Consider the following 27,370-nt stretch of genomic DNA (forward strand, 5'->3'; position numbering starts at 1 on the left):
CCGGCCGCCCGCCAATCGCCGCACCGCCCCCCGGGACTGGCCAATCAGCGGCGCCGAACCCGGGGAGGGGCGATTGGGGCGGGGGAGAGCGGCGAGCGCCGCAGCGCCACGCCCGTCGCCATCCCCGAAGAGGGCAGAAAGGCGGGAGGCGCCATCTTTTTGAGGGGCGGGAGGGGGGGGTGTGTGCTCTTCTTAAAGCGGCAGCGGCCCGTGGCGTTGGGGTAGGGTGGGGTCCTGTGCTCCCGGGCAGGGCCGGGTGCGCGACATCCTTGGATTCGGAGAAGCAGCGGCGGCGCGGGAGCACGGCTTTGTTCGTGCCCACGGTGTGTAACACGCTGGCGGCGTGTGAGGCGGGGGCGGCACCTGGGCCCTTTAAAGGCAGCGGCCGCTTTAAAGGACAGCGGCTGGGGCGCGCGGCCGCGGCGGCGAGGGGGCGGGGCGAAGGTGACGTCATTGCATGACTGTGTTTTTATGAATGAAAAGAATCCGCGGGTGAGTAATCTTGGGGAGCGGGGCTGGAGGCGCCGCCCGACGGCCCGACCCGGCAGCGGCCCCGCGGGGACCAGCGCAGCCTCCCGGTAAGTGCCAGCCGGGGCGGCCCCTCGGCTCCTGGCTTTTCCCCCCGTGGTGCGGCGGGTCCAGCACCGGCGGGAGGGCGCTCTGCCGCCACTGAGCGCGGGGACTGGGACCGGGGACGGGGCGGGGGGGGCGGGTGGAGGTGTCCGCGCTCGGGGCCGCCCGCACCGCCCTGCCGAGTCCCGGCCGCCGCTCCGCCGGCGGCTCCCGGCCCGGATTGCATCAGCTTCCAGCCGCCCCGGCTCCACCTTCCCCGCCGCCCCTCTCCAGCCCCTCACTTCCCTGCGGGGCGCTCTCGGCCCCGGCCGGGCCCTCCCGCCCCTCCGGGGGCTCCACTGGCGAGCGGGGAGCTCCTCGCGGTGGGGAGCGGCTGCCGGGCTGCAGCTCGGGCTCCCGGCCCCCTCCCCGCCCGAGGGACCAAGAGACCGGCCCCCAGGGAAGGGGACAGGCGCCTCTTCAGCGACTTTTCCCCCGGCCTGCTGAATCACGGAAGGCCACTTTTCGCCCGCCCGAGCTGAGTGACCGCGGCACCGACCCCTCACCCCCGGAGCCGGAGGACACCCGAGGCTGGCGCCGGGAGCCGCGGGGCCCGGGCCCGCCGGGCGGGGGGCGGGGGGGGCGGTACCGACGCGCGGGGCCCGGCCGGTTTGGCCCGCGGGCTCCGGCTTTTACTTTCTTTTCAGCCGCGGGCGATCGCGCCCGGGTCCCCTCCCCGGCGGGAAGCCTCGGCCTCCCGGCTGTGGCGCTTTGGGGCCCGGGGGCTGAGCAGCATCCCGAGCACCGCGGGGTGGGATGAAGGAAAAACGGGAGGTCCAGCCTCTCCCCGTTATTTTTTGCAGCCCTTATTACAATTGTTATTATTGTTGTGGTGTAGGGATGAGTCACGCGGTGGGGGGACATGGGCACTGGGCAGGGGATCCAGCGGGGCTGGTGCCCTCCGTGCTGAGGCGAGGGGTAACTGGCTTTTCTCTTGGCTGCTCGGCAGGGCCAGTGCGAGGCGAGGATGGCTGCGGACGGGCTCTCCAGCAAGGCCCTGAAGGTGAGTGCCAGCGGGAATGGGGTTGGGGCACAGGGGTCTGGTTTCGGGGGTCTCAGGCAACCACCCCACTCTCTGGCAGGTGAAGCGGGAGCTGGGGGAGAACACACCGCTGCTGTCGGATGAGGAGCTGATGGGGCTGTCGGTGCGGGAGCTCAACCACCACCTGCGTGGCCTCTCCAAGGAGGAGGTGGCGAGGCTGAAGCAGCGCCGGCGAACACTGAAGAACCGGGGCTATGCCGCCAGCTGCCGGGTGAAGCGCGTCTGCCAGAAGGAAGAGCTGCAGAAGCAGAAGATGGAGCTAGAGTGGGAGGTGGACAAGCTGGCCCGGGAGAATGCCGCCATGCGCCTGGAGCTCGACACCCTCCGTGGCAAGTACGAGGCCCTGCAGGGCTTTGCCCGCACGGTGGCCGCCCACGGGCCCCCTGCCAAGGTGGCCACCGCCAGTGTCATCACCATCGTCAAGTCCGGTGCCAATCAGGCTGCCTATTCCTAGTGCTGGCCTCTGTCCCCTGGCTGGGCACAGGCCTCCCCAGGGCGCCTTCCCCCACCAGTTGCCTCCTACCCCCTCCCCAACTCCCTCCCTGCTGGGACCTGTGCCCAAAATCCTCCTTCCCCCATCCCCTGACCTCCAGCTCCCCTGTGTAGGGAGGGCTGACACAGTGTGGGTGCTGGGGTGGAGGACAGAACCCCACTGGTGACCCCTGCAGCCCCGTCCCCTCTGGGGGGTGCAGACAGAAAGGGTGAGTCCTGCAGGCAGCAGTGGGGAAGCATCCCACAGCTCCAAGCTGGCAGGAAAACACCAGGTGCCTTTTTTTTTTTTTTTTTTTTTTTAATGGGAGAATTGAGTGTGTGCCAGGTACTCCCAGGAGCATGTGTCGGGGAGGAAAAGGAGGGGAGAGAGGCTTCACAGCAAGGGGCAGAAGGGATATGATGGAGAAGGGGTATCAGCACTGGCCCCACATCCTGGGCCACGGCTGGAAGTGGGGGGAGAGATGGCAGCATGGCTGGAGTCTCCAGCAATGGAGATGGTGAGGGAAGGTGGCAGGTCAGAGGGGGAAGAGAAAGTGGCTGTAGGTTGGTGCCTGGTAAAGGTGAGTAGGATGGGAAAGTGCCATGACAGTCTGCAGTGCTGGGGGAACCCAGAGGTGACTTGTGATGGAGGAGGATTGCTCAGGCAGGGGAGAGCTGGGGGATGCGAGCAGGTCAGCCCAGGCTGTTGTCCACAAAGGGCAGCAGCAGCATTGCTGTTTTATCTTTCTCAATCACGCACATCCTTCATGCCTCTTCCTGCCTATGGGACGCTCAGCCTGGCTGGGTGTCTCCAAAAAGCAGCGGCACTGGCAGGAAGGAAGCGGAGGCAGCTGGAGCAGAGATAAACACTGTTTTGCTCAGCGCAGGCCAGCTTGTACAGCCCCACCAAGCACTCCCTGGCACCCCACTGCCTACAAAGTCCACGGAAAGGTGCTCCTGGACCCTGAGAGCCAGAGCTGTGGGGGCAGAGAGAGGGGTGGAGGTGCAGGGGTGGAGAGCATCCCTGCTCCTGGGAGCTGCCTGGCAGGCAAATAGGTAGGTGCCTCCCTTTGGTTTTCCTCCAGCTTGGACACCTGTGTGGGATAACCAGCTCTTCAGCAAGCTGAAATGCTGTAGAAGAGTTTGGTTTGCTAAGTACAGGCAGCACAGGGGAGGTACCAGGAGGCAGACCCTTCCTGGCATCTGCTGCAGTAGATGATCCTGCCCCTTTCTGCCCCTGCTTTGGGTATTGCCCTCTGCTGCAGCCTCCATCCTTCCCCGGAGAGAGGTGCCCACTGCTCACGGAGAGGGCACTGTGGTTAGCATCCCCCCCACTCCAACTCCTCTTGGGTTTATTTATTGCACGAACATAAATTATTTTCACGTCCTCTTTGCCATTCTGCCTCTCGGCACAGCCAGGATGTTGGTACAGAGCTGTACTTTATATTTTATATATGCAAATCACATTTTATCTTATACTTATATAGAGCAAAAAAAAATACTTATTTATTTTCTGACTTACAGTATGTGTCCTACCTGACTCCTCTGTATTTTGTAGACTTTACAAATAAAGCAAGTTTGTTTGTTTTTTTTTCCACAGTGACAGTGTGCTTGGTCATTCTTGAACTTCGGGCAGAAAAGGTGGTCGCTGAGACTGCTCTGGCTCCCTCTAGCTTTGCTGCAGCACACGTTCAAGCATGTGCCTATAAAAGATGGGGTGGGGACAGCTCATGATTTTTTAGGACACACACCAATTTATAGTCTCTGGAAGAAAAGTGCTCTGTAAGCAAGCTTAATGCTGAACATCACACCCCCAAAAGTGCTTGCTTTCAGGAGTGGTTCAACTGTGCTGAATCAGCTTTTCTTAGGAAAGATAATGCTTTTCACTAGGAAAAAGTCCCTCCAGGGTGTCCTTAGACCTGGGGTGGGAGGAGAGGCAGGTGCAGTCAGGGCAGCTCTACCCCAAAACTTCCTTATGTGACTCAGGAAGAGTGAGGAGCTTGCATCCATGGGTGGCAGAGCAAGGAAGCATGGCAGGCACCTTACGAAGAGGTGAAGTCTGAGCTCCTTCCCCATAGGGAAAAGCCACCTTTCCTTGGAGCTGAGATAGGGGAAACACTTTTCATTGCTTCTGACAACCTGGCAGGTCAGGGCCCAGCATCCTTGCAGCTTGCAGTGCTCACATGGTGGTTCTGGGTTTTACATTCAAGTTCCCTCTGCCACTACAAACTGCCCCAGCCCCACCACTGCTCATGGAAGAAAAGCCCAGAGCTGCTGTTTGCTGGGGCCTGAACCAGAGAAACCAGCCCCCTTTCTCCCACAGGTGCTTTGCACTGAGCACCCGAGATAGAGAGGAGTCTCAACTCCTGGTTTTTGACAAATGGCTTTCACTCCTGCCTTGGGCCATCAGTGATGTCTTGGCCCCAGGCTGTTGTAGCACTACTTCTCCATCAGCTCCTGCATACACAGACTGCATGACTTTCCTCCCAAGAAGAGGACTAGGAGAACAAGACATAATGACCCACTAAGCCTCAGACCCTGCAATGAGCAAAAACTCAAGATAAGTTCAGACAAGTCACCCAGACAGTACCACACAGAGGCAGCTTAAGTACAATCTATATTATCTCTATATTTTTATTTGTCATCATATTTGCTCATTTCTGCAGAGTATAACATCACAAAGACCAAAATAGAGAGAGCGGCTTGTCGCTGAGCTCGCATCAGTTAAACACAATAGGTACAAAACTAGGTGCCTCTGTCTTATTTATCATACTTTTTTTTTTTTCAGTCATTTATATACAAAGAACTACTCTATATGGAAAAATAATAAATCCCATGGGTATGTTACATAGTAAACAAAAAGGAAGGAAGGAAGGAGAGGGGAAGCAGGTGAGGGAGAGCTGCTCCAAGGGCCTACTGCTGGAACTGACACATTTGTTGGGGCCCTGGGCAAGCAGACCTGTAAGACCACGGATGCCCTGGCCTCCTTGGTCACAAGCTCTGGGTCTTATAAGAAGATATTTGTTCTTCCAAGCCAGAGCAGCTTCAGAGCCAGTCCTTGCTCTGGCATTTGCCTGTCAAGAGGGAGAGCAGGAAGCTCAGAGATGATTTTGTGTAGTGTTAAAAAATATAGATGTATAAAAAATTATAATGCATGGCAGCTGGCTGTTGTTTGGGCACTAATTCTTCACCAGGCTTCTCCAAAGGCAGCTAGTGCAAAAGGATTATACTTAGAACCACTACATACATGAAGCTTTGAGAATATCCAGATCCTCTGCACAGCATATATATGCAGCATACATTTCAGAATAATTTTTAAAAAATGCTTCCCCAAACCTGGATCACCTTCAAGCTCAACAAGGCAATTCCAGAGATTTCAGATCTCAGCCACCCAACACAACAAAGATTGGGAACAGTCACCAATTAAGTGACACTGAGACATCATCAACGGCCTGCAAATGCAAGGGAAGGGGAGGAAGTGATCATGCCCCACCTTCCTGAGAGGGGAAGTTTAACATAAATATCTCACACTCAAGGACTATTAACCAAAGCCATAGAAGACAGAAGGAAACCCCATTCAGTCTTCAGCCCTACTTTTCAGGCAGCTTATGGCATGAGGAAAAGGAGTTTTACACCAAGCCCACATAAAGCTTGGCAGACACATCTGCATGTCCATTTAAGCAGCGACAGATTTAGGAAAAGCGGTAACTAACTGCATGGCATCGCAGGATGTGCACAAATGGGAAAATCCAGCAGCAGAGAAGCTGCTGGACCCACTGACCCTGCCTCCAGCTGCCTCGAGAGTCAGCACTGTTGCTCCCACCTGCTCCACAGTCCCCCTCAGACACGCAAGCATGGAAGGAGACACTGTCCTTAAGCTTTCCCCTATCTTATCCTCACAGAAAGGAGCAAACCTACCTCTCTTCAAGCCCTTTTCCCCCCAACTCCTGGCAGAGGTGCTGAGGAAATTAGGTGCTCTTCACTTACAGTTCCTTCTGAGAAAGTGAATGAGCAACACATAGATTAGAATACAAGAGGAAAGGTAAACTCCAGGCAGTAAACCAGATCCCAGTTCTCCCAGCAGAGCAACAAGGGGCAAGCTGGAAATGTGCAGGTCTGCTGGTGGCAGGGTAGGCATCAAGCAGGAGAAGAACAGAGAAACTACAGCCAAGAACACAGCAGCTTGCTCCAACCTCTCCATTTTGCTTCCTGCTTGGGGGTAGGGGCATCTGATCGGGGGCACTTGAGTGTGCTCCGCCCTCCTCCCCTACACAATTTGAAGCAAGCAAGAGGCATTTCCTGGTCCCTGGATAGATCTACAGAAGGATCATTTTTATTTTTGCTCCACCAAATACTCAGGGGCCAATCCAAAACCCAACAAAAGCAAGGGGAAGCTTCTCCCACTCCCATGGATACTGGCTCCACCCTTGACATCACTGCAATTGCTGCAGGGCCTGTGAAATGTGCAGCAGCATCTGCTACCTGGGAAATTAAGAGGGACAATTTTAACCACACAGGTCATGTTAGGTTTCAAGTCTGTTCCAGTTTGGCCCAGAACAGCTATGGAGATAAAAAGCAAAGGAGGAGTGTGCAGCATCTCTTCCTGAATACTCCAGCTTAAGGACAAAACTTGTGCAGCTCACAAGGGAAGTCAGTGATGACAAGCAGGGGGAGAACCCCCTGCGGGAGACCAGCACCTGCTCTGGTGCAATCCACACCTTTAAGAGGGGCAGCTATGTAGGTGGGGGACAGGAAACAAGAAAAAACATTTCAGTGTTTGTGTATCTTCCTTTCCCAAAGAGGGATGAAAGGGACAGAGCTCTACAAAACTCAATCACCTATCACAGCCAGTCCTCACCTCAGTCTCATTACCAGGAGACAGACACTGCAGGCAGGCTTCTTGCCCCACAGGAACGAAGGGGAGATGGGAAGCTTGGACACCTGCTGATTAGAAAACCCTGCCCTTGTGAGACAGTAATACCATCCCTGCTGAGCTTCAGCAAGCATCAGCTCTGATGGGAAGCAGGGGGAATGCAGGAAGTGGAGGAACAGGAAGAAAGTTCTGTCCTTTTTCCCCCCTCGCTCACTCAAGTACAGGACTGCACAAGCAGGTGCTTAGGAGAGTGGGAGCAGACATTTTGTCACGAAGCATTCAAGATGGCTATAAACAGACCAGTCTCTGGTCTGGTCCTCAGGAATGCTTATCACTGCATCCTAATCCCATTTCTCAAGGATCACAGAGTAGTTGTTAGTACCAGGGAGCTGGGGGAGAAAACTGTGCCTTCATTAGCATTCAGGAAGAGGAATACAAAGCAGTTGGGTCGTCCTGTTGGAAAAAAACCAAAAACATTTTTGGCCACAACTCCAGGTTCTGGCCAGTCACGCTCCGCACCAAGCTGAACAGGTGTGGGAGGCCAGAGCCCCAAAGCCTGGAGCTTTGCTTCAGTTAATTCCAGTCAACTGCTGCTGTAAGGAATGGGCTCGAGAATGGAGTCCTGGCCATTCCCCCACCTCCACAATGCTCATCACGTCCGTACCCACAAAAGTTAATGGGAAGTGCCCACTTCTGCAACCTACACTCTCTAGGAAGTAATATGACTTGCATGTTTCTGCTTCAATAAATTAAAAAAAAAACAAACAACCAACAAACAAAATTAAAAAAAGAAAAGAAGGAAAATGACAGCCTGTGCTGGCAGTTTCCCTTCCTAGAATTCATCATCGGAGCTCAGCAAGAGGGTCTTCTCGTTGTCACGGGCACCTGAGCAGCTGTGTGAGCGTGAGATAACATGACTGCCATTGCGCCAGGGTGGACCATGCTCCAGTGTTGACTGCTGGGTGTACTGCTGGTAGGCTGGGGAGAAGTTGTGGATCGCATCTTGGACGATGTCATGGGGGTTCATGGTCTCCTTGAGGCTGCTGGAGATGCTCTTCATGGGAGCACAGCGACCTGTCAAGGTAAGACAGGGAGAGACAAGTGAAGAATACTGCTGCCTTCCCACACACACCTTAACATGAAGGTAAGGAGAACAGGGAACATGCAGTCCTAGATCCTGCAGAAATTACTTCACAGACTTCTTTAAGCAGCTGCTAAGGAAGCGTCACACAAATGGTGTCAAGTTTTACCAGTAGTGCTCCTAAATCCAGCCACTGCTAGCCAAGTGAATCCACCTCAGCACCAAATGGGGGACTTGCCATGAGAATGGGACATACCCACAGCAACAAACTCTACTACAGACTACCTGTGCCACCTTGGGTGTGCAAACGAAGACAGTCAGGTAGGGAAGTGCTCCTGTAAAGGGTTTCAGAACATAAAAACTAAGGAAATTCTAAAAATAAAGGAGAAATGGCATTTGCCATTCCCACTCACTGGAACTCAGACTGATGGGTGGTATTGAAGTGCCCACAGGAAAGAGATCATAAAGTGGAACGTAACATGAAGGAGGGAAAGGAGGGGAACAGGCAGTAATAGAGGCAGAACCACTCATGGGTGGAAGGTGTCACAGTGATACCATGAGGGAATCAACAGTTGGAGATTGTCCCACCCAAGTGCTGAGCATAGAGGAAGGCTGTGTGTCCTTCTAGGAGATGCCATTTCTCATGGCTTCTAGGTCTCATTTCCAGCATGGGCTTCTAGCTTTGCTCAGTCCTGGGGATGAGCTCCCCAAACAACCAAAGCATGCTGATGATCTGTGGCAATTATGCAAGTGAAGGGAGGCTGGGGTGAGAGCACAAACCGGCTCCTTTGAGAGCCTGAGCAACTCATTGGAGAAAGATTCACACAGTTGGGACAGAAACGCTCTAAAGCCAGGCGTTATGCCACTGACTATAGGGCTGTTTTACAACATATGATCCAGACAACCCTAAAGCAGCTGTGTGAGGCAGTCAAGTTACAGACCCACAAGGAAGGGGGAACAAGGGACAGAGCAGGCAGTAGGCAGGCGAATCAGGACAGAACAGCATCCCAGTTAAAAACCAATGGAGACAAACACACAGAGCATGCTGTACCTACCGTATGGCCCATATGATGGAACAGCTGCATCAGGGACCAGTGGCCAAAGCAAGGGAGAGATAAAAAGGGGAGAGGAGAGAGAGAGAGATGGAGAAAGAAAAAGAGAGAGGGGAAATAACAAGAACTGAACAAGACCCACCACCGAAACATCCCCCATGCATTTGCCAGCAGTTTACCCTTTCATCACCCACACATCTCATCTCCCCCAGCTGCAACCACTGTCCTTCCAAAATCTCTGGGGCTGGCTGGGATGGAGGGATCATCTACATGAACGCTGCCCAAGGGCTGCTCTTTTCCTGCACCTCAGCACAGACTCCCCCTAGCAGGAAGAAACCCCTTTATTTGTGGAACACTGAATGTACTTGCATAGAGTGGGCACAAGAACCCCCTTTTCCAACAGATAACATCGACCTCCCTCTTCCCCAGAATAAGACTTCTAGCAGCCCAGCCTTCACAAAGTTGTTACAGGAAGAACCTCCTCCTCCAAGCCAAACATATTGCCAAAGCACAGCCTCATCTTCCTGAGCCAGATTCAAAACAGAGCCTGTTTCAGGCCCTGTCCCTCCTGCCTTCAGCCTGTTTCACAATCTGGAGCAATGGAGTTCCCCTTTGGGGAGACAGGAAGAAGGACAAACCCGCTCTACTGAAAGGATGCAACTTCTTGCAGCCCTCAGGTCTGCAACAAGTTGTCGTGGGTGGCATACTGGGGAACTGAAAAGGGAACAATGCAATTCAGGCAAGGTTTCTGCTCTGCAGAGCCATTGCACAATGAATCTGCTCAGACACCACAGAGAAGGGGATGTGATGTTTTCCAAGCGTTCAGGCTACGAGTCATATCAGTGTACTGGCTGCCAGAGGGACCAGTCTCCACCCAGTCTCGCTACCAAACAGACATGCCATACGTGCTGGCATATTTCCTACCTTGGGCATCAAGTCTCTTGTCCACATACACCTTGTATGTGAAGGCATGGCGTAGGGCGATGGCTGCAAAGAACATCTCCACACAAATGATGAAGTCCTGATATCCAGCAGCTACTGTGCCTTCACCCACAGACACATTGGCAGAGTGGATTTTGGGGATGGCACCACACTTTTCCAAGATGGCCAACAGCATCCCTAAACAAAGCAACAAGCTCATGTAAATGTGCAGAAAACATGACTGTATACTAACTGTAAGAAATGGAAATAGCTCCCTGTGCTGTATGTCCTAGACACAAAACCATTTAACGCAGGAGCTACAGAGTGGGCTTAGATACTTCCATCTATGCTTACTTGTACAACAGAGAAAGGAGGAGTAAACAACACAAACACGTTTAAGCAAAAAATGTTCAAACACTAACCCGCTTCTATTCTCAACTGATGGAACTAGCTGCTGCAGGACTTGAAATCAAGTTCAAAAGAGTAAAGAAGCAGTCAGATTTTTCTGCGAGCACTTTTGTGATCTCAGCACTTCCACTAGCTAGAGCAAAAATTGAAGTACCAGAGATTCTCATTTAAGCATAAAGTGTTTTCAACACACCGCTGCAAGAAAGTTGTTTCTCCCTGTCCATAGCCAGGTGGCTGAAGAATTCCACAAAAGGCAGACAGTGTGTGACCAGATGTCTCAAGATACTAGGCAGCTTATTAGTTTGTAGACAGGGAGGACAGGCCATACTCCAACCGTCTGAATTCCACCTAAGTTCCTACTCAATTAGTCTTTGAAGTGCAACTTAGTAAACCTAAATAGGGCATTGAACACGGAAATGCTTAGAGCCAATTAGTAAGGAGCACTAAGCTTAGGTGGAATTTCAGCTTTCTGAATGTTCCTCTGCATCATGTGTATGTATTCTGAATGTCCTGCTTGGTGGTGGCTCTGTGGCAGCACACGCTGCATTCAGCCAGCTTGCTGCTTCACATGAATCACAGACATACCATTAAAATTTTATTTATAGAGCACTTTTTTTTTTTTTAAGTGCTCAAAATTTTTAGATGCGCCACCTTAATCAATAAAATGGCAGCATGCAGATAAAGTGTTGGCAGTTTCTGCTTTATGATGGTTCCAGGAATGCAAAGGACTCTTCATCTGAACAGCTGATTTTGCCAGGCAGATATGCACATACACGTGCACAAGCACAAGGCTAGTAAGGATTCAGGAACACAAAAACAAAGATGAAAATGAGCAAAACTGGTTTCCCAGAGAAAAGCAATGAAAGACTATAAAACAAATACAGTAATAATACAGAAAGACATTCTGGTTATTAATTAGCATCTGCTCTATCAACTCTAGTTTCTTGAGCCCCTGCAGAGAGCTCTTTGTGCCTACCAAGGGAAGGGAAAAGCAGCTCACCTTGCCAGAAGGACAGGAAGATGACAGACTTCACCATGAAGAACTTGAGGACTGGGCTATAGGGACTGAGCAGCTCCCGTGTAGCAAAGTAGAAAAGGAAGAGGGCATACAGTGCCAGGCTGACAGAGATGTTGTAGATGATCGTCACATAGAGGTAGCCACTGGTTACACTGGAAAGAGAAGATACAGGAATGCCTGAAATTTCAGCATGATCTTTTCCCCTTGCCGCTGTCACTGGGGAGTTCTACAACTCCATTTTCTTCCTGCCTCCCTTCCCATTCCCTCCCCTAACCAAGGCAGAAAAAACCTGAAACCAACAGGCTTACCCCTGCCCTCTTTCTTACGTACATATTTAGCCTGTGTTGTCCCCCTGTCTTTTCCCATAGCCCAGCACACACACCAACAATAAGCACAGCTGGGCAGAGAAGGGGCAGCCAAGGTTTGCATGCTAGACAAACAAACTTACTCAAAGTCGCCATCCTGGTACTTGCCAAAGGCCTGAAGGATGACTGTGCTGATCGCCATGAGGGGCTTCACCACACAGAACTGCAGGGTAGCCTACAGGAATGAAAGAGGAGGAATGAGAAGGCAGGAGGTGCAAGAGGCCAGGTTCCCAAACGAGCACCACAATGGAGTGTCCACTGGGACAACTCAACAAGGCAGCACAATCCAGCCCCAGCGAGGAGTCTGACCCCGCCACTTGTTAATGGATCATGCTTGAGGACTGCAGCACCCAAAAGGACCTAAAAGAGATTCAGAAGAAGTATGTGTGTTATCTGCTTGTCCAATTTGGGAAAAACCATCTCTATAGGTTGCTCCTAGAAGCTGCTCAGCTGCTCTCTTCTAGAACTGTTTTTCATAAGCTGTGCTGCAGCACATTTATGCAAGGGTAATAGCATGAAAACCAAAAAAAAATATTCCCACACTGTGCTATGGTACAGACACAGCAACTTTAATAAAGGAATATTAGGGAAGGGAAGCAAACTTCAATCCATAGCTGCCATAAAGCTAGGCAAACAAGTCCCCTGGATAGGAGGCGAACCCAGCTCTCTGAGGAAGAATTTTGACAACTGCCACCATATTAAGGCATTTTTGTATACACAGCGGTGTGTGTTGCCAGACAGAAGTTAAGAGCTATTCTGTTGTCAGCCACACAACCTTTACTGAGTCTCCCCAAAGACTCCATGGCACGTGGGATCAGCTCTATCCATTCCACCACTATAAATCACTGCTCCTATTGGGATGACTCCTCTCCTCAAAGCCACCCCATTCTTCACCTTTCTGGAGACACTGAACTTCAAGGTCCTAAGAGAGTGGAGGGTTATAACCCTAAAAATGTCACCCATGTCTCCCTGAAGGACGCTGGAAGAGCCTGGGCAAGTGCTGAACTGTGCACACGTATGGAGGGCTGCGTATGGAAAGAGAGCAAAACCAAACAGGAACAATTGCTTTGGATACGATGCAATTTGTTAGTGGTCATAAGACTTCAAGGAGATTAAAAACCCCAGCACATGCCAGTTAGTGAGTCACTGTAAATATGCGAACTGGAAAAGGTCAAGCTAATTGGTAAACAACTCTGTCCTCTAAGCTTCCCCTCCTTCCAATCTGGGGATGTTTTAACCATTTCCCTGCAATCCAAACCACCATGTCCTATTTTTAGTTGCTTCCCTAGAAGATGCTACAGCATACAGGAAGCACATGGATGGTGTGTGACCAATCTGTGAGGGTCACCAGAGACCCAGCAAAGAATCTTGATCAAGACAACTTTAAGGAAACAAGCTGTCCAGATTTTACACCACAGCCACCAGCAAACCACCCAACTGCTGGAGGGCCACAGGCAATGCAGGCAGACCGACAGACCCACAGCAGGCACCTGCACGAGAACAGCCTGGGGTGGGGGTGAAGATTTGTAACATAGACATTCCTTCAGGATGAAAGGGGCTGCAAAGAAAATGGGCAGGTGGTGATGGGAGGCAACAGGAGTGCTGAAAACACGGATAAAATGGGCAAGGTGGTCCTTGCAGCATATTCTTCTTCCTGATCACCGCAGTGATGGATACCACACAGGGCAGCATTTATAGGTGCTCTGATGCCCTTTCACACCAGTCTTCCTACGAATTTGCATTGACAGGTGTTACTCAGCAATCCTGGAAGTCTAGAAGTACCAGAAAGTGAGTCTTTGTGTCAAAGATTTCTCACCAAGGTAACGTTTAAGTTCAAGGCAAGAAGGATGGAAGCAAGACACTTGCCTCACAGCCTCCACAGCAGACTTAAGTTTGCAAAGGCCAGGCCTGATTAGGAGAACTGCTTCCAGATAGCAGCAAAGGAAAAGAAAAATACCCACCTAAGCCAGTTACCAAATGAGCTGAGGATTTATTAAAGCCAGCAGAACATCCCCCCCCCCCCAAAACCAAAAATTGTGAAAAAAACTTTCCAAATGTAACCCATATAGAGACAACTGCCAGAGCCTGTGGAATATGAGAAACAAGGTCCAAGGGAAATAATTTCTCCAGCATTCATTCACCTCGATGGGTGTTACATCCACTTATGACACACTTAAAAGGTAAAAGTTAACATTAGGAGCAAAAAGAATAGGTAATGCATCAAATCAAACAAAGGGTGCACAAATGAAGCTCAAGAGAAACAGGCAAAGCAGCATACTGAGAGTAGGCTGGAAAATAAAGCATCAGGCAAGAAAACAGGAAAGTCATGAGGACAGAGACAAACAGAACAGAGGAAAGAAAGATGTGATCCTCAGAAAGGCCAATTGTGGGGCAGAGATTAACACTGGGTATTACTATGAGGCTGCATTGTACCTTTGATGTTCCTGCATATTGCTAAAACACAGAAGACAGGTCACAATGTGGACAAGAAGCCAGGGCAGGTATCTAGACCCAGTGACTGGAATTACAATGACCTGAGCCCTTTCAAAGAACCAGATCTGCTTCACACTGTATCCAGCAGAACCTCATGTGGTCATTTATGCAAGTGAGCAAAGCCTTGAAACTCACCTGCTGTTTCATGGCACCCAGAAATGACTGACCTGGGATGAGCAGACAAGGGTTGTATCGAGGTTTAGATCTCTCCCATTCCCTCCCCCTCGACATACCAAATTCAGCACAGACACACACACACACGGTGAGCAATGCTCGGTTCCTCCTACAAAGCATTGTGTCACGCTCAACTTCCACCCCCTCCTCAACTCCAAACCACAACAGCAGCATTGGGAATTCAGGAGGCTGTTACACAACTGTGGGGTGTCTGCAACACAACACAGCCATCAGTTTCTTAAAGTTGGGACCTCTGCAATTCAGAAAGGGAAAAGGAAATTGGAATTTCTTCCCAAGGCTAACATCAGATCCAGGAGATAAACTGGGTCTTTTGCTAAGGCCTTCCTGATGTGGGGTTGAGTAGAAAATGTTAAGATCATTCAAAACAAACAAACAAATCCCAAAATACCCCTCTTCTCAGCAGTCTGCAGGCCTCTCAAAACGCTATTATAAACCCTCTCAAAGGATTGCTCACCTCAGAAGCTCGGCAGCAAAAGGCACCGTTGCCACCCCCCCACACTTCATTCACTTCTGGAGGATGGCACAGCTCCTCTAGCACATACCTGTTTGCAGAACCTCAGGAATCCAATTGAATAGGTCTTTCCCCACAGGCAGCAAGTCCCATATACACAGCTGGACCTGAAAGAGCCAACACAAGATGACAGGGTTTAGAAACAAGATTCGGGCTAGAGTGCAAGACTCCTACCCTCTTTGTCTACCTCTCTGTAGCAAAGTTGCAGGACTGGTGCTTTCTCCAACCATGATTACAGTTACAGACATACCCTCTTTCAGACACACGTTTAAAACAACATCCTGACTCCACATTCCAATTTTTTTCTTATTTTTTCCTTTTTTTTTTTTTTTTAAACAGAGTAGCATGGGGAAAAACACAGATCCTAGAGGAAGCACACACACACACAAAACCAACTGAAGACAGAAAAGATTCAAAGAAGGAGGGAGTAAGAAAAGAAACAAAGAAGTAGGCAGGTGTCCAAAAAAGCTGTGAATCCATCCAGCTTGTCTAAGAGGATGTGATCAGCCTGATTTGTCTCAGAGAAGCATACTGGTAAATCACCATCATCCATGCTGCCCAATCCCAACAGACATTAGCCACCTGACAGTTTTTCAGGGCAGGCATAGAGACACGGTAGATGAGCACAGGAGGAAAAGAGTGTCATGCTGTAAGCACAATAAATACTCACTCAATTGGTTTCCCTCTGATCTCAGACATGATGGAGCTCTCCCCTCCCAAGTACTCATAGCACAGGCTGAGAAAGTTGTATATTACAAAGGCTGCAAAGACATCAATCAGAGTAAAATGACAACCAACTTAAAACAGGTGCAAGGACCAAGAATACAGGCAACACACCAAACATTAGCAGGGACTGCTTATGCAGCATCTTTCCCTTCAAAGCACTCCAGATTATTTTCATTGCATTTATAGACCTACCTCAGCACTCACAAGACTATCTGAACTGGAGTTTGGCCAAGGTCCCAGACCAGTTCCACAACTCATGCCAAAAGGGTCACACGACCATTTGAAACTGTGGTCAGTCTCTGTTTTACTTGGCATCTGTAAGATGCCATTCTTTACAGGGTTCCTGTGCATTATTCCAGGACATTACAGTGGTACTAAGTAATCTGGAAAATTATCTGTGATCCATCAACCATATCTTATCTTCTGTATTTAACCTTTTAGGAGATGAACACAGTTTCTCTCTCCAAGGTAACCAGACTATAGACACAAGAGTTGGAGACACAGAGGATTTTTACCCATCAGCAAAACTCTGTTTTCATGTCTGGTGGAGATTTTTGAAAAACAGGCTGTGCTTCATTTCTTCAGAAAGTTGAAACCTCTTGTGTACGGAATAGCCTTCTCCTTGAGCCACCTCTTTTCTGCCTTCCCCAGCAATCTGGTACAGATGAGGAAGAGCCTTCTCAGACTGACCGCTAATACTCCACTCCATTTCAATTCTCTTCAAGATTCAGTTTTGCTGATACATATAAACTGAGGTGAAGACACTGTGGGGAGGGCTCTCATCATAACTACAGACATGTTTACTTTTCATGGGATCCAAACCCACTTAACTGTGCATGGAGTAAGCCTGTATGTGCCCTGTCTGCGACACTTGACTGGTTATAATCACTGGTGCTTCCTCATACAGTTGTGAGATTTTTAGGACAAGGACTGTACCCCTAAGTTTGCCACATACAGCCTTCGGGCAAAATGACACACCAGGTGATCCCTCTTTCAACGTTATTTTCTATGGCAGTCTATACCTGGACATTCCCTGGAATGCCAACACTCAAATTCTGGTTTTGGCCCCCAGCATTGACATAATACAAAGAGAAAATAACTTGGGATGGAAACAGAAATCTCAAGGAATTTTGAAATAAGACAAAAGCCTAATAATGTGCAGTGCTGATAAGATGACCTCACCAAGCAGCTGGTTATTAGACCTGAGGTCAGTCTACCTGCATGGATGAACTTCCAAAGTCAGAGACAGACATCACCTCTAATTCTTCTAGAAGCATCCAAACTATGCCCTGGAAAGGAGGTACTCAACGCACTCCAAAAAGCTCATAGTCTCAAAACATTATATTTATGGATTGTAGACATGCCTAGCTGGCAAGAATGCTACAGCAGATAAAAACCAGTAGTATACCTGCTTCTATGTATGTAATTGGGTATTGTTATTCCATCTGTAATCCTTGTTATTGAACAAAGTTAGGTATGTTCACACAGCCATGATTTTGCAAAAGCCTTAATTAGGAGAGAAAATATCAACCATGGAAAACTTACTTAAATAACTGTGGTAACCCCTTTTGCCTGCAATTTTCCTGCAGCTTAGATGACAGCACCCAGAGGAAGAAAAGCTGAGCTTTTCCTATTGCCCTCCAGTGACACCTGCCCTCCGGTGTGGTCATTACAATACCAGCTGCCCATTCCAAAAGCACTAGGGAAGAAATGACATCAGAGAAAAACAAACAAAAACAAGTAACAAAGAGAGGGGGAAATAGCTGCCCCTCCATCCCCAAAAGAAATGAGTGCTAACTATCAAAGCTGACCACACCAGGAAAAGAACTCTTCTCCCACTCCTGATCCACATTCATCAGACGGTGCTCACAACATCAAAAAAAAAATTAAATAAATCTACTTGTGTCAGTGTTACCGACACCCAGGTTTGTACAGCAGCAGAGTCATGTGAAAGAGCAACACCAAAACATGTTCCTCCTAATGCACACTGTGAAATGCAGCTCATAAATGGCCCAAGACAGCTTTCAAAACGTATTTGTAGGGAATGGAGGGAGAAGACCCTAACAGCTCCTCCCCACTTCGTTATCCAAAACCTTCCCAAAAAAAGAACGGATAAGGTAGATGACAAGGAAGGGGAAAGAACAAAAAGGCTGCTGTTTCAAAGTATTTCCCAGAAAAACCGAGGGAGAGAACCTGCTGACCAAAGGTGCTTTCACCTCCACCTGTAGTCTTCTCGCATAGCCTAAAGTGCTGAGGCAACCTCCGGAGCACAGGCTGTCTCCTGAGCAGATGCTCAGATGTTTGCAAACTTCCCCAGCAAGCGAGGCAGAGGGATACTGGCTGTTGCTAGGAGAGGAGTTTCACAGAGCTTCCTGCTAGACCTACACATGCATGTAGAGCAGGGAAGAAAAAAAACCCCCAAGCCCAAACAAAGATGCCTTCTGAATCACGTGTGTGCATTTGCCATCTGCTGCTGCATCTCAGAGCATTGTTGTGGATGTGAAGGAGGCCCTGCTGGTCCTTTCAGCTGATTAACTTGTTCACATGGCCAGGGGCACCTCTCTGCAATGCAGATCTCACCAAAACAGCTGCACCAAGGAGTTACAATTTAATGAGGGTATGGTGATAAACTGTCCTCAAAAATACACTGCTAGAGTGCAGTTTCTCCTGCTGGGTGGTAGAGGCTTCTTTCTGGAAGCAATAACAAAGGAAGTTTAGATAGCCTTTATTGGAGAGTAACTGTTTCCCTCTCATGCGACGCTAGTGGCATTATCTGCAGCAGATAAACCAAAACCAAAGCAATCATTAACTCATCCTGAACATGGCACCCTCTCTTCTGCAGGACTCCAAAGCTGTTACACCTCACAAACCCCAGCACGTGGTGGCTGTGCTGCCCTGTGCAAGCACACAAGTGGCTGCAGGATGGGACCAGAAGAATACATTGCTAGCAAACTGCACCAGGAAAACAGGACAAAGCAAGTGCCTGGCTGCTGAGTAAGTGCTGTTAGAAGAGCCAGGGGCTAACTGATACCCCGCTTTGTAACACCCAGGTAGAATCAGATATTTGACTTTACACCTTCCTGAAGCAAAGGACCCACAGAAAATCATAAAATTTGTCACTACAGAACATTGGAGAGAAGGCTCAACATGTCTTGTCATGCTCAGAGGCCAGCAAGGGAGAAGGTCAGGTTGGACAGGGCTTTAAGTAACTCAATCTAGTGAAAGACGTCCCAGCACACGGCAGAGAAGTTGCACTAGATGATCTTCAGAGGTCTTTCCTGACCCAAGCTATCCTATGATTCTATGATTTTCAGTCACTAAACAAGCCATGATCATCCAGTGAGGCACAAGGTAAAACTCTGTCTCAGTAGGTGACAGTGATGCTTCCACCACGTTCCCAAACAGAAGCAAAAGTTTTCTCAGGGCAGAGACTTCCCACCTCCCCCATTTTCTGTGTGACCCCTCCTTACCTTCATAGCAGTCCCGCACTGTGCCAAAGTAAACATAGTACTGGTCATTGGTGAAGAACAGGAGACTGAGCCATGAGTCAAAGGCATAAATGGGCACAATGAAGAGGATCCGAACAATGTAGCGCTGTTCATTTGGGCAGCTATAGCAGCGAAGATGCATGTAGATCTGAGAGGACAGAGAGGGGAGACCAGGATCAGCAGTATATGGAGTAGAGAGGAAAAAGGAGAACTGGAGAGTCAGTTGGTCCAGGAAAAACAAACTCAGTAAATCAGCTCAATTGCCTCCAGCAGCCTCAAGGTGATTAAGAAAAAAAAACCCACAATAAAACCCCACCCCCAAAAATTAAAAAAAAAACAAACCAACAACAAACCACTAAAAAAACCCCCAACACTGTATCATATGGTATTGATATAACATCCCTTAGTTTGCAGGGAGAGGTAAGGAAGAGGAAAAGAAGTGGAGGCATTTCTAACCTAGTTTCTTATAGGAAATTAATTTACTGTTATCATCACCCTGCCCATATTCTTTTGTTCATGCCTCTTTTTCCCAATTATCAGTGCTATATTCCTGCTATCCTAAATACCTAAGATTCACCACACTGCAGGCTGCTTTTCTCTGAAGAGGGCAGGTACATGCACTTAAGCGCAAGCTCACTGTAAACACTCTCACTCTCTTGGCAGTTTTGCATGCTTTTGAGACTTTCACCTGAAACAACCTAAGAGAGCCCTTCACAGCACTGCCAAGAGCTGGTAAGCCACAGCCCGTCTGCTCAAAAAATGCTGTTCTGCACATTGGTGACAGCACAGCTGCAAAGTATCAGCCACCAAGGGATGACCAAGCTCGTGCAGTGTGCTCAAAGGAACCACAGAGCCACACCACTTGTTTTGTCTGACTGTCTGCACACATGCCAGTCCCTCTAAGTCACTGGCTGGGGGAGCACAGTGTCCCCACCCTACCTGCTCCCACCACTCATAGTTTGTTAGCCATCATTAAATCCCACACCTAAGATGCTTTTTCACAGAATACCCACCTCCTGGAAAAGGTATTGACCACAAACATACCCTGAAGATGAGCACCACTCCTGTAATGGTGTAATAACATGGCCAGAGCTTTGGCACAAGTTGCGGGTACGCTGTCGACCAAAGTCAGTAGAGGGCACATTCTCCAGAGGCAAGGCCTCCATACAGCAACCCTCATCAAGCTGCTGTCCCAACTGCTGGAACTAGTAACAGCTGGCTTATTACATACATGCCTCACAACTAACCAATTCTGCTGCCTGAAGAGGCACAAGCATTTGTCTGAAGCTTCACTCTGCATTCAGGAGTGCTGTGAGGATTCTCCATGGTCTAACAAAGCATACGTTGATGATCTCACCTTTCCCTTGTAAGGGAGAGGGGGGTGACTCTCCCCAGCTGTCTGTTGCTCACCTCTCCTTGCCTCCCAGCCAGATTTGGTCAAAGTCAACTGAAGGGCTCAAAATACTTCTCTCCCATGGGGTTTCCTCTCCCCAACCCACGGGGTGCTCAAAAACCCCTCACTTCCTGAGGAGAACAAGTTGAAAATGAACTAACAAACCTTAGGGATATTTTTTCCTTGTGACAATCCCAGTAACGCATCTCATCCAGCACAGGAACAGCTGACGCCAGAGTTCAGATGACTCCAAGCTTTGCCCTTGGGATGTCACAAGAGCCCTGCAATTCATGCGCCTACGAGAGCACAAGAACTGTTGCCTTGTAAGAGGACAACAGTGCATTTCAATCAACAGTGTCTCTCTGGTACTGACCTCCATTGGTTTCTTCGGAGAAGGGCATCAATGCCTAACTATGCAATGCTATACTGCAGAGGAAAGGTTTCTTTCTACCCTCAGCAGGTGATCAATTTGACAAGAGGATCCATGGCACTTGTAATTGTTACCCAAGCTTGTGAGACTGCAGGTGTTACTCTTATTCATCAGTCACTAATCTATTTTTGAACTTCACTAGCCACTATACTCCATCAATAGGCTGTAGTTTTCTAGATACTAGTCATCACTCTGGAATCTACGGACCGACAGGTACAAAACACAGGTTGATAAATAACAAGGCTTGTGGTTCCCCACTGTGTTTTTCAGTTCACATGACAACCGCATGAAAGAGAGGTAGGGAACAGGATGCAGGGTTTGACTTGTTCTGGCTCCCAGGACACCTGCCTCAGAAAGAGGGGAGGGGAAAAAATTAAAATAAAACATTTCCTGCTACTCCTTTCTGCAGTGGAGTTCAGCTTGTGGAATCCACTGGCACAGGAGATCAAAGGAGGTATGTCAAACAACAGATGACCACGATCATTCAGCTAACAGCTGACACAATAACAAAATTGCTAGGTTCAGCTACAAGACCTGGGAAAGGATGGCTTGAGATAACACACCTTTCTGCAAACACTCAAGAGATGGCCAAATGTTTTACGTCTGCTAGTTTTAAGGAGTTTGCTTTCTCTCAATTCACACTATGGAAACAGTCTGGACCTGGGTGTAAAAAGGCCCTCATATAAAAGTCACCACCTTGATCAGCACAGATAAAAAATTAGACCCCAAATAAGAGGTTCCAGTACCACTCCAGAGTCTGCAAATCCCCATCACACAGTTGTATCTGTCAAGAGTTATGCCAGGGGATCAAATGTGTTCCTCCACGTGCGGAAAAGGGTGAGAAGTATGAGTGACAGGGTTTTACCTGATGGCAGGTGATGAGCAAAGCTGTCCACACAAAGAAACCTGAGATAGCCTGAGCAGCAGTGGTCATGAGGAATATTGGCTGCTCCACAGCTGTGGGGCTGCCATCCTCCAGCATCCAGGAGAAGTTGGGAGCCACAGCTGGAGTGGTGGCAGCTGACCCCAATCTGGGGGCCACAGTGACGTCAGTCATCACTATCATGGTGCTTTCTGGTGTGACGTTCCAGTTGGGATTCTAAAGAGCCACCCACAAGCCAAGACCTGTCAAGGAAGAGAACCAAAAAGCAACTGAACCAGGCTGAAATGACTCAGGAGCATAACAGTGACAGTACTTTACATCTCTCACATGCCTTTCACCAGGCTGCTCACATGCTTTACAAACAGGACCTGGAAAAGCCTGCCACTGCCACCCCTCATGATACAACAAATCATGTGGTACTCAGGAACCTCTCTACCACTCAACACAGCCTCCCCAAGATCATGAAACACTGCCACCGCCGTTGTCACCACCCTTCTGCAATAAAAATATTTTAGAACAAGACGAACACAGCATTCACCTGAGACCAGAATGAAGTATCTAAATCATCCATAGTGGAAGATGATGGGCACACCTAAGTTAACAGCTCTACTTTTCACAAAAGCACTGACTATTCTGCTGTCTCCTAATCTTACGGTTAGCCTGCCAGAGTCTTAGTCTTATGGTTTCATCTTGAAGGCAGTGGAACAAGCAGCAGCAGGCAACAAGAATATGTACCACAAAGTGTCACTGCACAGCGAGGGGGAAAGAAGAGCATCCTTATTCCTCCAGCAAACAAGCCGTGCTCCCCTACTGCCATTTTGAAATCCATACTCAACCCAAATCCAAACTCAATCCAAAGCACCTTCATTGGAAGGATATGCTCTGAAAGCTCTCCTCACTAGAAGAACACTAAAGTGATACTTTTACCAAACACTGCATGACATGGTACACTTAGCCAGCCTGTCATTCATTCTAACTTAGCATTGTTTTCTACGTGATGTGAGTTTAACCTGATTGGCTTTTAAAAGCCAGTTGACCCATGAAAACATACCCAGAACACAAGGATATGCAAGATTTCAAAGCAGCATGACCCTTGGTCATTTTGTGGATGAAAAGCTATTTTCTTTTAATGGAACAAATTCTTGAAGGTCTAAGATCTAAAGCGGCTATTATTTTCAATTTGGTTGTAAGCAGGTTCTAATGTGACGTTCGGATTGGAGGAAGATAATCCACTTAAACCAAGATCCCAAGCAGGCAGCCGTTGGTTCTACCCACTAGAAGAGCTGTTTCTGATGTGGCTGTAGTAAAGACAGGGTTATCAAGAGGAACAGCTTCATACTGCCACCTCCCAATAACCTCCTAATAGTTTTGGGGATACCCTTTCTGTAAAAGTGCAAGACGTAGCTCTCACACAAGCCTTTAAGATCAGCAGACGGAAAGGACCTTAGAAAAGCCAACAGTCCATTGCCACAGCTTACAGCTGCAGCAGGGAAGGACGTGTGTGTCATTTACTGACAGGTCACAGCAGAACACGAAAGAGAACACATACCTGCAGATGAACTGCCCCAGCCTTGGTTCACCCAAAGCCACAGCGCAAATCGGGGAACAAGCACCCAGTAAAAGCAGAGGGCCAGAAGCAAATCACTTCCACATGCACACTGAGGTGCGCAAATGGCTCCTCCAGCACATGCTTTTCCAAACCACACACTTGCACCAGTGGCGTGCAGCACTCTGATGGTACTTACACCACACTCCACCTCATTTCTGCTTGCTTCCTCAGGGGGAAGAGAACAAATACAAATCCCAGAAATATCCAGATCTGTTTAAGCAGGTATTATCTTACTACAGAGGGAGCTGCACAACTGTTATGGTTTAATTTACAAAACAATCACCAGACTTGGCTTTTCTTTGTTCTTTCCAGCCATTCTTTTTCCAAAACATCCCTGCTCCGAGTTACAGCTTTCCATAACTGCACATACTGAAGAGTAATTCCCTTCCAGTCCTGATCAGCACACAAAACTTAATTGTTTTGAGTTTCATAGCATACACACACATCACATTATCTGTATCTAAAAATTTGGGCAGACAAAGGCTGGATGGAGATGTCACAAGGTAGCAAGGCTTTTATGCTTTGAGAAGAAAGGGATTTCTACCCAAGTGATGTCTAAAGTGACTGGACACTCACAGTGCTGAGAGTGTTTCCACTAAACTCACAAAGGGCACATCTCAAATGAAATCAGAGCAGATGCACCTGTGGTTAACCTAGCTCTAAATAAACTCCAGCCAGCTGCAATCCTGCACATCCCAGTGCACTTTGGGAGTTATGCAAGAGAGGAAGCTGCTAAGCCCTTCCTAAAGTTCATGGGGGAGAGGATCTCTACTGCAGACCACCAGTGGCAGAAGGGACGGATCCTGGAGCTCTACATTTGAGCTAATCAAACCACATTGATAGCACAGACCCAAATGTAGTGCCAGCAACATCAGCAGAACTGAAGATCTGAAAGGGAATTCCTCTGCTTCTCTACAGTCATTTTAGAAGAAGCTGAAGCAGCAAAAAGTGATCAACAAGCATTTTGATGTGACAAGGGTCATGTATTCAGAAGCAAGGACACTTACTTACAAGTTCAAGCTGTGTATGTAACCTTAACACTGCCCCCTTGTGATTATACATAAACTGTCATTAATTACATGATTACGCATCATTCTTCACCTAATCCCCTCTAATTCACACAGCTATTGAAACTAATAACTCTTTCCAGCCCTGTGTTCTGAAAGAAAACACACAAACTTTCTTAATAGGGCTCCACTTTTCCTACCCCAAACCTCACTCCACAAGCAACCCTCTCTGCTTCTCAGGGTTGCCCCCAAAGACAACTTATTAATTGCGTGATACTTTTTATTGGTTGTAAACATCAGCTTCCAGTTCATTTTCCTTGCTAGTGAAACACGAAGGAACACTGTACTCACAAATCTGCCGAACTAACATACACCTTCCAAATTATCCCTTCTAATCTCCTGAAGTCCCATACAGCATTGCCACAGTGACAGGTATAAGCAGTGCACAAAGCTATTATGAAACACCACTGTACGCAATAAGCTGACACTGTAAGAGCAATTCTGTACTATATTTAAAAAATAGGTAATAGCATGGATGATTGGAACCTTAACCAGGTAAGTGGATTCCGACTCATTTACCAACACCAGCCCGGAGTCTGCTAGCTCCTCTTTTGTCTTGTTAAAAAGAAAAACATGAGGGTGGGCTATGGCAACTCTTAACAGGCCTTGTCTCCAAGATGCCTCTTCCTTACTGTGCAACAGGACGCAAGCCCAGCACATCATTAGAACAGGCTTCCAGCAAAGGTGGTGCCTCAGAGCACATCACAGCAAACACGCTGCCTTGACAAGCTACAGATTGAGCACCCTGGTGTAAGTAGCTTCCCTCTTACCTGACACAGTAAATGCATTTTGATACTTGTTTCTTGGACACCTACCTCCATCGCGCCCCAGTGTCAGTGCCACAACACATACCTTCCTGCTTCATCTCACATCCAGAGAAAAATGCCTTTTCCAGCAGCCACAAAACCATTTCATATTCACCTCGATCTTCTCCAGTCTCTCACCTTGCTACTCCAGCTGTGCAACAACCTGACAACATTTAGGCTACTAGCTGTGATCTCTTTTCTGTGTACTGCTCCCATCTGGCTATATCTCTCTGTTGTTTCTTGTGCATTTTAAGCTCCTTGGGACAACCATCTTTTTGTTCTCTGCCTGTACAGTTCCCAGCACTGTGAGGTACCAAACCATGGTACTTGACATGACCATATGGCAAATTAGGGGCATTTGGAAACTTGAATTACCAATGTAGTACAAACCAAACCAATCTAATGCATGAGAAATGTTAAAAGAGTTCCTTACTCATCTGCCATATCCTTTTTTCTCTGCCCATCTCTTGCACCTTATTGCTTCCATTTCAAGAGAGAGTAAAGTCACTTGCATACTTGCTCTCCCTCTAACGGAGGGTTCTGCTGATTATACCAAAGGAAAACATTTCAACACTTCTAAATTTCACTCTTGAAGCTTCCCCCGTCTCCAGCTGACTACCGTGCCCCCCCCCGGAGAACGGAGAGCCAGGAAAAGCACCAAACTTTGGAAACTGGAAACACACAGACAGAAGAGTACATCTGGGTGAACGCACAGGGCTTTCGGACACGGGCTTAGGTGTATTTCAAGATGGCCACAGGAAACTTGGATCAGCTGGTAAAATTCCTCTACACGGGTTTAGACCTCACACAGCCCTAGTGTAGCCCAACAACCCCAAACACGGAAGGCAGAGATGACACCCCCATTCCCAATAAGCTGCAACGTGCTCCTGCCCAGGTGCCATTACAAGTTACACACATTAGAGCAAGACAAGACCTTGTACTGCTAGGGCATTAGCTTAAACACCAACCTACTACTGACTTAAACTTACCTAACAGATCTTCTGAAAGCACTTTAGGACTACTTGAGTCTGCTCTCAGTGCAAGGAGGAGAAAAGAAAGTAAAGCAAAGCATGTGCTATTTTTATCAAGATAACTATCCTGATAAAAACCTAGAGATGCAAACCACTGTAACTGAGATTCTTGATAGGGAAGGGGCTCCAACCTGCATGGGGAGCAGTTCTGTTAGAGACACCACACTGATGTAAAGCTAGTGGGGACATGTCCACAGGGCCTGCATCCACAGAAACACAGCAGCACAGTAATTCTCAATCAGGAGCAGATTGCCATTCCTGTACCTTTTGGAAACAGGCCTTCTGTCTCTAACATTAACATGGCAGCTTCTTCCACTGAAAATAAAATCAGAACAATAAACCAAAGGGATATGGCATAAGTGAAAACAAGAATCTTCAGTTCTGGGCTTGCATAAAGGCATGGAGAACGTTACCAGTGACGAGGAGCTATTTCTACATAACATAAACAAACATAAATACATAAACCCCATGTCTGACACAACAGAAGTGGGGTAAGAGGAGGGAAGAAATGTTAAAGCTTGGTCCTTCAGTTCTGAACACATATTCAATCACAGAGTCTAGTAAAGGAGGAGTGGGCTGCCTGCTCCAAGCAAGACCTGCTCCGTTGTGCTGTTGGTGACAATGCAATTGCTTTGCCCTGGTGGCAGTAGGAAAAGAACCTCAAATGAAATGAAAGCCATTCTCTGCCATCTGCACATACAAACTGTTTTTAAAATAGATCATCTCCTCCAAGGCTAAAGTATTTAATTTCTAAACTGCTGAGGGAGCAAAGAATGATACACAAAGCTATCCCATGAAAGAGTCTTAATAGCTAAGCCTCCTTCTGCTGTACAAGACATGATATAACAAAACATGCAGGACCTTGCTGCAAGGTTCTCCTGGAAAGCTATGAAGC

The 27,370-nt window shown here is 48.4% G+C and overlaps 2 protein-coding genes across 6 annotated transcripts in view; one reads left to right on the plus strand and one right to left on the minus strand.

The window, feature by feature from the left end:
- The first annotated feature begins 253 nt into the window (after positions 1-253).
- On the plus strand, positions 254-3,724 carry MAFF (MAF bZIP transcription factor F). Of its 3 annotated transcripts, none has more exons than XM_040596956.1 (3): positions 254-323; positions 1,562-1,615; positions 1,695-3,724. In XM_040596956.1, exons 2-3 carry the CDS (start codon positions 1,580-1,582, stop codon positions 2,106-2,108), a joined length of 450 nt encoding a protein of 149 aa, XP_040452890.1. In that variant the 5' UTR covers positions 254-323; positions 1,562-1,579; the 3' UTR covers positions 2,109-3,724. The 3 variants fall into 3 exon arrangements, with proteins under 3 accessions (XP_040452890.1, XP_040452889.1, XP_040452888.1); XM_040596955.1 differs by lacking the exon at positions 254-323 and adding an exon at positions 387-578; XM_040596954.1 differs by lacking the exon at positions 254-323 and adding an exon at positions 712-1,386.
- Positions 2,424-27,370, minus strand: part of TMEM184B (transmembrane protein 184B) — a 32,940-nt gene continuing 7,993 nt past the window's right edge. For 2 of the 3 annotated variants that reach the window (XM_040596948.1, XM_040596950.1), the window contains exons 2-10: positions 21,945-22,204; positions 19,239-19,404; positions 15,713-15,803; positions 15,074-15,149; positions 11,927-12,018; positions 11,461-11,630; positions 10,056-10,250; positions 9,135-9,158; positions 2,424-8,072 (exon numbers count right to left, since the gene is read on the minus strand). In XM_040596948.1, coding sequence (XP_040452882.1) covers positions 7,831-8,072; positions 9,135-9,158; positions 10,056-10,250; positions 11,461-11,630; positions 11,927-12,018; positions 15,074-15,149; positions 15,713-15,803; positions 19,239-19,404; positions 21,945-22,145 — 1,257 coding nt within the window. In that variant the 5' untranslated portion in view covers positions 22,146-22,204 and the 3' untranslated portion in view covers positions 2,424-7,830. The remainder of the gene's footprint in view (positions 8,073-9,134; positions 9,159-10,055; positions 10,251-11,460; positions 11,631-11,926; positions 12,019-15,073; positions 15,150-15,712; positions 15,804-19,238; positions 19,405-21,944; positions 22,205-27,370) is intronic. The other variant, XM_040596951.1, reaches the window with a different exon arrangement.

Source organism: Falco naumanni, chromosome 5 (genome assembly GCF_017639655.2).
Source record: "Falco naumanni isolate bFalNau1 chromosome 5, bFalNau1.pat, whole genome shotgun sequence".
NCBI lineage: Eukaryota > Metazoa > Chordata > Aves > Falconiformes > Falconidae > Falco > Falco naumanni.